The 13,090-nt window shown below is 59.1% G+C and overlaps 1 protein-coding gene across 1 annotated transcript in view; it reads right to left on the bottom strand.

Moving 5' to 3' along the window:
• LOC107076503 (serine/threonine-protein kinase TAO2) overlaps window positions 1-13,090 on the bottom strand; it is a 58,503-nt gene that overhangs the window by 22,558 nt on the left and 22,855 nt on the right. The window contains exons 13-15 of the mRNA XM_069188383.1: window positions 10,316-10,447; window positions 8,339-8,575; window positions 1,410-1,538 (exon numbers count right to left, since the gene is read on the bottom strand). Of these exons, the coding sequence (XP_069044484.1) occupies window positions 1,410-1,538; window positions 8,339-8,575; window positions 10,316-10,447 (498 nt within the window). The remainder of the gene's footprint in view (window positions 1-1,409; window positions 1,539-8,338; window positions 8,576-10,315; window positions 10,448-13,090) is intronic.

The raw sequence follows: 13,090 nt of genomic DNA, 5'->3' as shown, positions 1-13,090 counted from the left end.
TACTGCACACACTCACACACACACACTCACACACACACTCTGTACCTCCTTGCGCTGTCTGTACTGCACACACACACTCACACACACTCACACACACACACACACTCTCACACACTCACACACACTCACACACACTCACACACTCTGTACCTCCTTGAGCTGCTCCTTGCGCTGTCTGTACTGCACACACACACTCACACACACACTCTGTACCTCCTTGAGCTGCTCCTTGCGCTGTCTGTACTGCACACACACACTCACACACACACTCACACACACACACACACTCACACACACTCACTCACACACACTCACACACACTCACTCTGTACCTCCTTGAGCTGCTCCTTGCGCTGTCTGTACTGCACACACACACTCACACACACTCACACACACACTCACACACACTCACACACACTCACACACACTCACACACACTCTGTACCTCCTTGAGCTGCTCCTTGCGCTGTCTGTACTGCACACACACACTCACACACACTCACACACACACACACTCACACACACTCACACACACTCACACACACACACTCTGTACCTCCTTGAGCTGCTCCTTGCGCTGTCTGTACTGCACACACACACTCACACACACTCACACACACACTCACACACTCACACACACTCACACACACTCACACACACTCTGTACCTCCTTGAGCTGCTCCTTGCGCTGTCTGTACTGCACACACACACTCACACACACTCACACACACACACACTCACACACACTCACACACACACTCTCACACTCACACACTCACACACTCACACACTCTGTACCTCCTTGAGCTGCTCCTTGCGCTGTCTGTACTGCACACACACACTCACACACACTCACACACACACACACTCACACACACACACTCTGTACCTCCTTGAGCTGCTCCTTGCGCTGTCTGTACTGCACACACACACTCACACACACTCACACACACACTCACACACACTCACACACACTCTGTACCTCCTTGAGCTGCTCCTTGCGCTGTCTGTACTGCACACACACACTCACACACACTCACACACTCACACACACACACACTCACACACACTCACACACACTCACACACACACTCTCTCACACTCACACACTCACACACTCACACACTCACACACTCACACACTCACACACTCACACACTCACACACTCACACACTCTGTACCTCCTTGAGCTGCTCCTTGCGCTGTCTGTACTGCACACACTCACTCACACACACACTCAGACACTCACACACACACTCTGTACCTCCTTGAGCTGCTCCTTGCGCTGTCTGTACTGCACACACACACTCACACACACACACACTCACACACACACACACTCACACAGACACACACACACACTCACACACACACACACTCACACACACACTCACACACACACTCTGTACCTCCTTGAGCTGCTCCTTGCGCTGTCTGTACTGGCGCTTCTGGGACTCCAGCAGGCCGGTCAGCTCCTTCTTCTGCTGCCCCAGGATGTGCTGCTGGAACTTCTTCTCCTCCGCCTGCGCCGCCTTCGTCTGGGCACACACACGAGCACAGGGACATCAGTGCCCCATCTCCCTGTCCCTGTCACTGTCTCACCTCCTTCTCCAGGATGACCTGGTGCTTCTTGCCCAGCTTGTCCCCCTGTCTCTCTCTCTCTCTCCCCCTGTCCCTGTCTCACCTCCTTCTCCAGGATGGCCTGGTGCTTCTTGCCCAGCTTGTCTCCCTGTCTCTCTCTCTCTCCCCCTGTCCCTCTCTCACCTCCTTCTCCAGGATGACCTGGTGCTTCTTGCCCAGCTTGTCCCCCTGTCTCTCTCTCTCTCTCTCCCCCTGTCCCTGTCTCACCTCCTTCTCCAGGATGGCCTGGTGCTTCTTGCCCAGCTTGTCTCCCTGTCTCTCTCTCTCTCCCCCTGTCCCTGTCTCACCTCCTTCTCCAGGATGACCTGGTGCTTCTTGCCCAGCGTGTCCCCCTGTCTCTCTCTCCCCCTGTCCCTGTCTCACCTCCTTCTCCAGGATGACCTGGTGCCTCTTGCCCAGCGTGTCCCCCTGTCTCTCTCTCTCTCTCCCCCTGTCCCTGTCTCACCTCCTTCTCCAGGATGACCTGGTGCCTCTTGCCCAGCGTGTCCCCCTGTCTCTCTCTCTCTCTCCCCCTGTCCCTGTCTCACCTCCTTCTCCAGGATGACCTGGTGCTTCTTGCCCAGCTTGTCCCCCTGTCTCTCTCTCTCTCCCCCTGTCCCTGTCTCACCTCCTTCTCCAGGATGACCTGGTGCCTCTTGCCCAGCGTGTCCCCCTGTCTCTCTCTCTCTCTCTCTCCCCCTGTCCCTGTCTCACCTCCTTCTCCAGGATGACCTGGTGCCTCTTGCCCAGCGTGTCTCCCTGTCTCTCTCTCTCTCTCTCTCCCTCCCCCTGTCCCTGTCTCACCTCCTTCTCCAGGATGACCTGGTGCCTCTTGCTCAGCGTGTCCCCCTGTCTCTCTCTCTCTCTCTCCCCCTGTCCCTGTCTCACCTCCTTCTCCAGGATGACCTGGTGCTTCTTGCCCAGCTTGTCCCCCTGTCTCTCTCTCTCTCCCCCTGTCCCTGTCTCACCTCCTTCTCCAGGATGACCTGGTGCCTCTTGCCCAGCTTGTCCCCCTGTCTCTCTCTCTCTCCCCCTGTCCCTGTCTCACCTCCTTCTCCAGGATGACCTGGTGCTTCTTGCCCAGCTTGTCTCCCTGTCTCTCTCTCTCTCTCTCCCCCTGTCCCTGTCTCACCTCCTTCTCCAGGATGACCTGGTGCTTCTTGCCCAGCTTGTCCCCCTGTCTCTCTCTCTCTCTCTCCCCTGTCCCTGTCTCACCTCCTTCTCCAGGATGACCTGGTGCTTCTTGCCCAGCTTGTCTCCCTGTCTCTCTCTCTCTCTCTCCCCCTGTCCCTGTCTCACCTCCTTCTCCAGGATGACCTGGTGCCTCTTGCCCAGCGTGTCCCCCTGTCTCTCTCTCTCTCCCCCTGTCCCTGTCTCACCTCCTTCTCCAGGATGACCTGGTGCCTCTTGTGCTTCTTGCTCAGCGTGTCCCCCTGTCTCTCTCTCTCTCCCCCTGTCCCCCTGTCTCACCTCCTTCTCCAGGATGGCCTGGTGCTTCTTGCCCAGCGTGTCCCCCTGTCTCTCCCCCTGTCCCTGTCTCACCTCCATCTCCAGGATGACCTGGTGCTTCTTGCCCAGCGTGTCCCCCTGTCTCTCTCTCTCTCTCCCCCTGTCCCTGTCTCACCTCCTTCTCCAGGATGACCTGGTGCCTCTTGCCCAGCGTGTCCCCCTGTCTCTCTCTCTCTCCCCCTGTCCCTGTCTCACCTCCTTCTCCAGGATGACCTGGTGCTTCTTGCCCAGCTTGTCCCCCTGTCTCTCTCTCTCTCTCTCCCCCTGTCCCTGTCTCACCTCCTTCTCCAGGATGACCTGGTGCCTCTTGCCCAGCGTGTCCCCCTGTCTCTCTCTCTCTCCCCCTGTCCCTGTCTCACCTCCTTCTCCAGGATGACCTGGTGCTTCTTGCCCAGCGTGTCCCCCTGTCTCTCTCTCTCTCTCCCCCTGTCCCTGTCTCACCTCCTTCTCCAGGATGACCTGGTGCCTCTTGCCCAGCGTGTCCCCCTGTCTCTCTCTCTCTCCCCCTGTCCCTGTCTCACCTCCTTCTCCAGGATGACCTGGTGCTTCTTGCCCAGCGTGTCCCCCTGTCTCTCTCTCCCCCTGTCCCTGTCTCACCTCCTTCTCCAGGATGACCTGGTGCCTCTTGCCCAGCTTGTCTCCCTGCTCTCTCTCTCTCTCCCCCTGTCCCTGTCTCACCTCCTTCTCCAGGATGACCTGGTGCCTCTTGCCCAGCTTGTCCCCCTGTCTCTCTCTCTCTCTCTCTCCCCCTGTCCCTGTCTCACCTCCTTCTCCAGGATGACCTGGTGCTTCTTGCCCAGCGTGTCCCCCTGTCTCTCTCTCTCTCTCCCCCTGTCCCTGTCTCACCTCCTTCTCCAGGATGACCTGGTGCCTCTTGCCCAGCGTGTCCCCCTGTCTCTCTCTCTCTCCCCCTGTCCCTGTCTCACCTCCTTCTCCAGGATGACCTGGTGCTTCTTGCCCAGCTTGTCTCCCTGTCTCTCTCTCTCTCTCTCCCCCTGTCCCTGTCTCACCTCCTTCTCCAGGATGACCTGGTGCTTCTTGCCCAGCGTGTCTCCCTGTCTCTCTCTCTCTCTCTCCCCCTGTCCCTGTCTCACCTCCTTCTCCAGGATGGCCTGGTGCCTCTTGCCCAGCTTGTCCCCCTGTCTCTCTCTCTCTCTCCCCCTGTCCCTGTCTCACCTCCTTCTCCAGGATGGCCTGGTGCCTCTTGCCCAGCTTGTCCCCCTGTCTCTCTCTCTCTCTCTCTCCCCCTGTCCCTGTCTCACCTCCTTCTCCAGGATGACCTGGTGCTTCTTGCTCAGCGTGTCCCCCTGTCTCTCTCTCTCTCCCCCTGTCCCTGTCTCACCTCCTTCTCCAGGATGACCTGGTGCCTCTTGCCCAGCGTGTCCCCCTGTCTCTCTCTCTCTCTCTCTCCCCCTGTCCCTGTCTCACCTCCTTCTCCAGGATGACCTGGTGCCTCTTGCCCAGCGTGTCCCCCTGTCTCTCTCTCTCTCTCTCTCCCCCTGTCCCTGTCTCACCTCCTTCTCCAGGATGACCTGGTGCTTCTTGCCCAGCGTGTCCCCCTGTCTCTCTCTCTCTCTCTCCCCCTGTCCCTGTCTCACCTCCTTCTCCAGGATGACCTGGTGCTTCTTGCCCAGCGTGTCCCCCTGTCTCTCTCTCTCTCTCCCCCTGTCCCTGTCTCACCTCCTTCTCCAGGATGGCCTGGTGCTTCTTGCCCAGCGTGTCCCCCTGTCTCTCTCTCCCCCTGTCCCTGTCTCACCTCCTTCTCCAGGATGACCTGGTGCTTCTTGCCCAGCGTGTCCCCCTGTCTCTCTCTCTCTCTCTCCCCCTGTCCCTGTCTCACCTCCTTCTCCAGGATGACCTGGTGCTTCTTGCCCAGCTTGTCCCCCTGTCTCTCTCTCTGTCCCCCTGTCCCTGTCTCACCTCCTTCTCCAGGATGACCTGGTGCTTCTTGCCCAGCTTGTCTCCCTGTCTCTCCCCCTGTCCCTGTCTCACCTCCCTCTCCAGGATGACCTGGTGCCTCTTGCCCAGCTTGTCCCCCTGTCTCTCTCTCTCCCCCTGTCCCTGTCTCACCTCCTTCTCCAGGATGACCTGGTGCCTCTTGCCCAGCGTGTCCCCCTGTCTCTCTCTCTCTCTCTCTCCCCCTGTCCCTGTCTCACCTCCTTCTCCAGGATGACCTGGTGCCTCTTGCCCAGCGTGTCCCCCTGTCTCTCTCTCTCTCTCTCCCCCTGTCCCTGTCTCACCTCCTTCTCCAGGATGACCTGGTGCCTCTTGCCCAGCGTGTCCCCCTGTCTCTCTCTCTCTCCCCCTGTCCCTGTCTCACCTCCTTCTCCAGGATGACCTGGTGCCTCTTGCCCAGCGTGTCCCCCTGTCTCTCTCTCTCTCTCTCTCCCCCTGTCCCTGTCTCACCTCCTTCTCCAGGATGACCTGGTGCCTCTTGCCCAGCGTGTCCCCCTGTCTCTCTCTCTCTCTCTCTCCCCCTGTCCCTGTCTCACCTCCTTCTCCAGGATGACCTGGTGCTTCTTGCCCAGCTTGTCTCCCTGTCTCTCTCTCTCTCCCCCTGTCCCTGTCTCACCTCCTTCTCCAGGATGACCTGGTGCTTCTTGCCCAGCTTGTCTCCCTGTCTCTCTCTCTCTCTCCCCCTGTCCCTGTCTCACCTCCTTCTCCAGGATGGCCTGGTGCCTCTTGCCCAGCGTGTCCCCCTGTCTCTCTCTCTCTCTCTCTCTCTCCCCCTGTCCCTGTCTCACCTCCTTCTCCAGGATGACCTGGTGCCTCTTGCCCAGCGTGTCCCCCTGTCTCTCTCTCTCTCTCTCTCCCCCTGTCCCTGTCTCACCTCCTTCTCCAGGATGACCTGGTGCCTCTTGCCCAGCGTGTCCCCCTGTCTCTCTCTCTCTCTCTCTCCCCCTGTCCCTGTCTCACCTCCTTCTCCAGGATGACCTGGTGCCTCTTGCCCAGCGTGTCCCCCTGTCTCTCTCTCTCTCTCTCTCCCCCTGTCCCTGTCTCACCTCCTTCTCCAGGATGACCTGGTGCTTCTTGCCCAGCTTGTCTCCCTGTCTCTCTCTCTCTCCCCCTGTCCCTGTCTCACCTCCTTCTCCAGGATGACCTGGTGCTTCTTGCCCAGCTTGTCCCCCTGTCTCTCCCCCTGTCCCTGTCTCACCTCCTTCTCCAGGATGACCTGGTGCCTCTTGCCCAGCGTGTCCCCCTGTCTCTCTCTCTCTCTCTCTCCCCCTGTCCCTGTCTCACCTCCTTCTCCAGGATGACCTGGTGCTTCTTGCCCAGCGTGTCCCCCTGTCTCTCTCTCTCTCCCCCTGTCCCTGTCTCACCTCCTTCTCCAGGATGACCTGGTGCTTCTTGCCCAGCTTGTCTCCCTGTCTCTCTCTCTCTCTCTCCCCCTGTCCCTGTCTCACCTCCTTCTCCAGGATGACCTGGTGCCTCTTGCCCAGCGTGTCCCCCTGTCTCTCTCTCTCTCTCTCTCCCCCTGTCCCTGTCTCACCTCCTTCTCCAGGATGACCTGGTGCTTCTTGCCCAGCTTGTCTCCCTGTCTCTCTCTCTCTCCCCCTGTCCCTGTCTCACCTCCTTCTCCAGGATGACCTGGTGCTTCTTGCCCAGCTTGTCTCCCTGTCTCTCTCTCTCTCTCCCCCTGTCCCTGTCTCACCTCCTTCTCCAGGATGGCCTGGTGCCTCTTGCCCAGCGTGTCCCCCTGTCTCTCTCTCTCTCTCTCTCTCTCCCCCTGTCCCTGTCTCACCTCCTTCTCCAGGATGACCTGGTGCCTCTTGCCCAGCGTGTCCCCCTGTCTCTCTCTCTCTCTCTCTCCCCCTGTCCCTGTCTCACCTCCTTCTCCAGGATGACCTGGTGCCTCTTGCCCAGCGTGTCCCCCTGTCTCTCTCTCTCTCTCTCTCCCCCTGTCCCTGTCTCACCTCCTTCTCCAGGATGACCTGGTGCCTCTTGCCCAGCGTGTCCCCCTGTCTCTCTCTCTCTCTCTCTCCCCCTGTCCCTGTCTCACCTCCTTCTCCAGGATGACCTGGTGCTTCTTGCCCAGCTTGTCTCCCTGTCTCTCTCTCTCTCCCCCTGTCCCTGTCTCACCTCCTTCTCCAGGATGACCTGGTGCTTCTTGCCCAGCTTGTCCCCCTGTCTCTCCCCCTGTCCCTGTCTCACCTCCTTCTCCAGGATGACCTGGTGCCTCTTGCCCAGCGTGTCCCCCTGTCTCTCTCTCTCTCTCTCTCCCCCTGTCCCTGTCTCACCTCCTTCTCCAGGATGACCTGGTGCTTCTTGCCCAGCGTGTCCCCCTGTCTCTCTCTCTCTCCCCCTGTCCCTGTCTCACCTCCTTCTCCAGGATGACCTGGTGCTTCTTGCCCAGCTTGTCTCCCTGTCTCTCTCTCTCTCTCTCCCCCTGTCCCTGTCTCACCTCCTTCTCCAGGATGACCTGGTGCCTCTTGCCCAGCGTGTCCCCCTGTCTCTCTCTCTCTCTCTCTCCCCCTGTCCCTGTCTCACCTCCTTCTCCAGGATGACCTGGTGCTTCTTGCCCAGCGTGTCCCCCTGTCTCTCTCTCTCTCCCCCTGTCCCTGTCTCACCTCCTTCTCCAGGATGACCTGGTGCTTCTTGCCCAGCTTGTCTCCCTGTCTCTCTCTCTCTCCCCCTGTCCCTGTCTCACCTCCTTCTCCAGGATGACCTGGTGCTTCTTGCCCAGCTTGTCCCCCTGTCTCTCCCCCTGTCCCTGTCTCACCTCCTTCTCCAGGATGACCTGGTGCTTCTTGCCCAGCGTGTCCCCCTGTCTCTCTCTCTCTCTCTCTCCCCCTGTCCCTGTCTCACCTCCTTCTCCAGGATGACCTGGTGCTTCTTGCCCAGCGTGTCCCCCTGTCTCCCTGTCTCTCTCTCCCCCTGTCCCTGTCTCACCTCCTTCTCCAGGATGACCTGGTGCTTCTTGCCCAGCGTGTCCCCCTGTCTCCCTGTCTCTCTCTCCCCCTGTCCCTGTCTCACCTCCTTCTCCAGGATGGCCTGGTGCTTCTTGCCCAGCGTGTCCCCCTGTCTCTCTCTCTCTCTCTCCCCTGTCCCTGTCTCACCTCCTTCTCCAGGATGACCTGGTGCTTCTTGCCCAGCGTGTCTCCCTGTCTCTCTCTCCCCCTGTCCCTGTCTCACCTCCTTCTCCAGGATGACCTGGTGCTTCTTGCCCAGCGTGTCTCCCTGTCTCTCTCTCCCCCTGTCCCTGTCTCACCTCCTTCTCCAGGATGACCTGGTGCTTCTTGCCCAGCTTGTCTCCCTCCCCGCTGAAGCTGTTCCTCTGGGTCTCCAGCTCCTTGTCCAGCCTGAGCTGGTGCTCGTCCATCTCGGCCTTCAGCTTGTTCTCCAGGGCCATGAGCTGCTTCTGGTGCTGCCTGCGCATGCGCTTGTACCCAGACATCTGCTCTCGCAGCGCCGAGCCCTGCTCGTGCTCCTGGATCTGTCTGGTCACCTGGGGGACAGGGGACAGCGGTCAGACAGGAGAGAGAGAGAGAGAGAGACAGGCCCTGCTCGTGCTCCTGGATCTGTCTGGTCACCTGGGGGACAGGGGACAGCGGTCAGACAGGAGAGAGAGAGAGAGACAGGCCCTGCTCGTGCCCCTGGATCTGTCTGGTCACCTGGGGGACAGGGGACAGCGGTCAGACAGGAGAGAGAGAGAGAGAGACAGGCCCTGCTCGTGCTCCTGGATCTGTCTGGTCACCTGGGGGACAGGGGACAGTGGTCAGACAGGAGAGAGAGAGAGAGAGACAGGCCCTGCTCGTGCTCCTGGATCTGTCTGGTCACCTGGGGGACAGGGGACAGCGGTCAGACAGGAGAGAGAGAGAGAGACAGGCCCTGCTCGTGCTCCTGGATCTGTCTGGTCACCTGGGGGACAGGGGACAGCGGTCAGACAGGAGAGAGAGAGAGAGAGACAGGCCCTGCTCGTGCTCCTGGATCTGTCTGGTCACCTGGGGGACAGGGGACAGCGGTCAGACAGGAGAGAGAGAGAGAGAGACAGGCCCTGCTCGTGCTCCTGGATCTGTCTGGTCACCTGGGGGACAGGGGACAGCGGTCAGACAGGAGACAGAGAGAGAGACAGGCCCTGCTCGTGCTCCTGGATCTGTCTGGTCACCTGGGGGACAGGGGACAGCGGTCAGACAGGAGAGAGAGAGAGAGAGAGACAGGCCCTGCTCGTGCTCCTGGATCTGTCTGGTCACCTGGGGGACAGGGGACAGCGGTCAGACAGGAGAGAGAGAGAGAGAGAGAGACAGGCCCTGCTCGTGCTCCTGGATCTGTCTGGTCACCTGGGGGACAGGGGACAGCGGTCAGACAGGAGAGAGAGAGAGAGAGAGAGAGAGAGAGACAGGCCCTGCTCGTGCTCCTGGATCTGTCTGGTCACCTGAGGGACAGGGGACAGCGGTCAGACAGGAGAGAGAGAGAGACAGGCCCTGCTCGTGCTCCTGGATCTGTCTGGTCACCTGGGGGACAGGGGACAGCGGTCAGACAGGAGAGAGAGAGAGAGAGACAGGCCCTGCTCGTGCTCCTGGATCTGTCTGGTCACCTGGGGGACAGGGGACAGCGGTCAGACAGGAGACAGAGAGAGAGACAGGCCCTGCTCGTGCTCCTGGATCTGTCTGGTCACCTGGGGGACAGGGGACAGCGGTCAGACAGGAGAGAGAGAGAGAGAGACAGGCCCTGCTCGTGCTCCTGGATCTGTCTGGTCACCTGGGGGACAGGGGACAGCGGTCAGACAGGAGACAGAGAGAGAGACAGGCCCTGCTCGTGCTCCTGGATCTGTCTGGTCACCTGGGGGACAGGGGACAGCGGTCAGACAGGAGAGAGACAGGCCCTGCTCGTGCTCCTGGATCTGTCTGGTCACCTGGGGGACAGGGGACAGCGGTCAGACAGGAGAGAGAGAGAGAGAGAGACAGGCCCTGCTCGTGCTCCTGGATCTGTCTGGTCACCTGGGGGACAGGGGACAGCGGTCAGACAGGAGAGAGAGAGAGAGAGACAGGCCCTGCTCGTGCTCCTGGATCTGTCTGGTCACCTGGGGGACAGGGGACAGCGGTCAGACAGGAGAGAGAGAGAGAGAGAGAGACAGAGAGAGAGACAGCGCACACTGACCAGCGAGGCTGTGCGGATGGTGGCGAAGTGGAGAGAGAGAGAGAGACAGGTGGAGAGAGAGACAGAGAGAGAGACAGGGCACACTGACCAGCGAGGCTGTGCGAATGGTGGCGAAGTGGTCCCGGTTGCGGTAGTAGGCGCGGCGCCGGGCGGCGGAGGAGGCCTGCTGCTGCGCCTCCATCTCAGGCTGATAGGGGTCGTCGTAGATGTTATCATGACCCTGAGAGCCGAGAGGACACAGAGAGAGCACAGGGTCACTAACACACACAGCACAGGGTCACAGCACAGGGTCACTAACACACACAGCACAGGGTCACTAACACTCACAGCACAGGGTCACTAACACACACGGCACAGGGTCACTACCACACACAGCACAGACAGACAGCACAGGGTCACTACCACACACAGCACAGGGTCACTAACACACACAGCACAGGGTCACAGCACAGGGTCACTAACACACAGCACAGGGTCACAGCACAGGGTCACTAACACACACAGCACAGGGTCACTACCACACACAGCACAGGGTCACAGCACAGGGTCACTAACACACACAGCACAGGGTCACTACCACACACGGCACAGGGTCACTACCACACACAGCACAGACAGACAGCACAGGGTCACTACCACACACAGCACAGGGTCACTAACACACACAGCACAGGGTCACAGCTCAGGGTCACTACCACACACAGCACAGGGTCACTACCACACACAGCACAGGGTCACAGCACAGGGTCACTACCACTCACAGCACAGGGTCACTAACACTCACAGCACAGGGTCACAGCACAGGGTCACTACCACACACAGCACAGGGTCACTAACACACAGCACAGGGTCACAGCACAGGGTCACTAACACTCACAGCACAGGGTCACTAACACTCACAGCACAGGGTCACAGCACAGGGTCACTAACACTCACAGCACAGGGTCACTAACACTCACAGCACAGGGTCACTAACACACAGCACAGGGTCACAGCACAGGGTCACTAACACACACAGCACAGGGTCACTAACACACAGCACAGGGTCACAGCACAGGGTCACTAACACTCACAGCACAGGGTCACTAACACACAGCACAGGGTCACTAACACACAGCACAGGGTCACTACCACACACGGCACAGGGTCACTACCACACACGGCACAGGGTCACAGCACAGGGTCACTAACACACACAGCACAGGGTCACTAACACTCACAGCACAGGGTCACTACCACACACAGCACAGGGTCACAGCACAGGGTCACTAACACACAGCACAGGGTCACTAACACTCACAGCACAGGGTCACTACCACACACGGGACAGGGTCACTAACACTCACAGCACAGGGTCACTACCACACACGGCACAGGGTCACTACCACACACGGCACAGACAAACAGCACAGGGTCACTAACACACAGCACAGGGTCACTAACACTCACAGCACAGGGTCACTACCACACACAGCACAGGGTCACAGCACAGGGTCACTAACACACACAGCACAGGGTCACTAACACACACGGCACAGGGTCACTAACACACACGGCACAGGGTCACTAACACACACAGCACAGACAGACAGCACAGGGTCACTACCACACACAGCACAGGGTCACTAACACACACAGCACAGGGTCACAGCACAGGGTCACTACCACACACAGCACAGGGTCACAGCACAGGGTCACTAACACACACAACACAGGGTCACTAACACTCACAGCACAGGGTCACTACCACACACAGCACAGGGTCACTAACACTCACAGCACAGGGTCACTAACACACACGGCACAGGGTCACAGCACAGGGTCACTACCACACACAGCACAGGGTCACAGCACAGGGTCACTAACACACAGCACAGGGTCACAGCACAGGGTCACTAACACTCACAGCACAGGGTCACTAACACACACGGCACAGGGTCACTAACACTCACAGCACAGGGTCACTAACACTCACAGCACAGGGTCACAGCACAGGGTCACTAACACACACAGCACAGGGTCACTAACACACACAGCACAGGGTCACTAACACACAGCACAGGGTCACAGCACAGGGTCACTAACACTCACAGCACAGGGTCACTACCACACACAGCACAGGGTCACAGCACAGGGTCACTAACACTCACAGCACAGGGTCACTACCACACACAGCACAGGGTCACTAACACTCACAGCACAGGGTCACTACCACACACAGCACAGGGTCACAGCACAGGGTCACTAACACTCACAGCACAGGGTCACTAACACTCACAGCACAGGGTCACTACCACACACGGCACAGGGTCACTAACACTCACGGCACAGGGTCACTACCACACACAGCACAGACAGACAGCACAGGGTCACTACCACACACAGCACAGGGTCACTAACACACACAGCACAGGGTCACAGCACAGGGTCACTACCACACACAGCACAGGGTCACTAACACTCACAGCACAGGGTCACTAACACTCACAGCACAGACAGACAGCACAGGGTCACTACCACACACAGCACAGGGTCACTAACACACACAGCACAGGGTCACAGCACAGGGTCACTAACACACACAGCACAGGGTCACAGCACAGGGTCACTAACACACAGCACAGGGTCACTAACACTCACAGCACAGGGTCACTACCACACACAGCACAGGGTCACAGCACAGGGTCACAACCACACACAGCACAGGGTCACTAACACACACAGCACAGGGTCACAGCACAGGGTCACTAACACACACAGCACAGGGTCACAGCACAGGGTCACTAACACTCACAGCACAGGGTCACTAACACACACAGCACAGGGTCACTAACACTCACAGCACAGGGTCACTAACACACAC

This window comes from Lepisosteus oculatus, chromosome 4, assembly GCF_040954835.1.
Source record: "Lepisosteus oculatus isolate fLepOcu1 chromosome 4, fLepOcu1.hap2, whole genome shotgun sequence".
NCBI lineage: Eukaryota > Metazoa > Chordata > Actinopteri > Semionotiformes > Lepisosteidae > Lepisosteus > Lepisosteus oculatus.
Note: the sequence above shows the minus strand (reverse complement) of the source record. Positions and strands in the feature narration are given on the sequence as shown.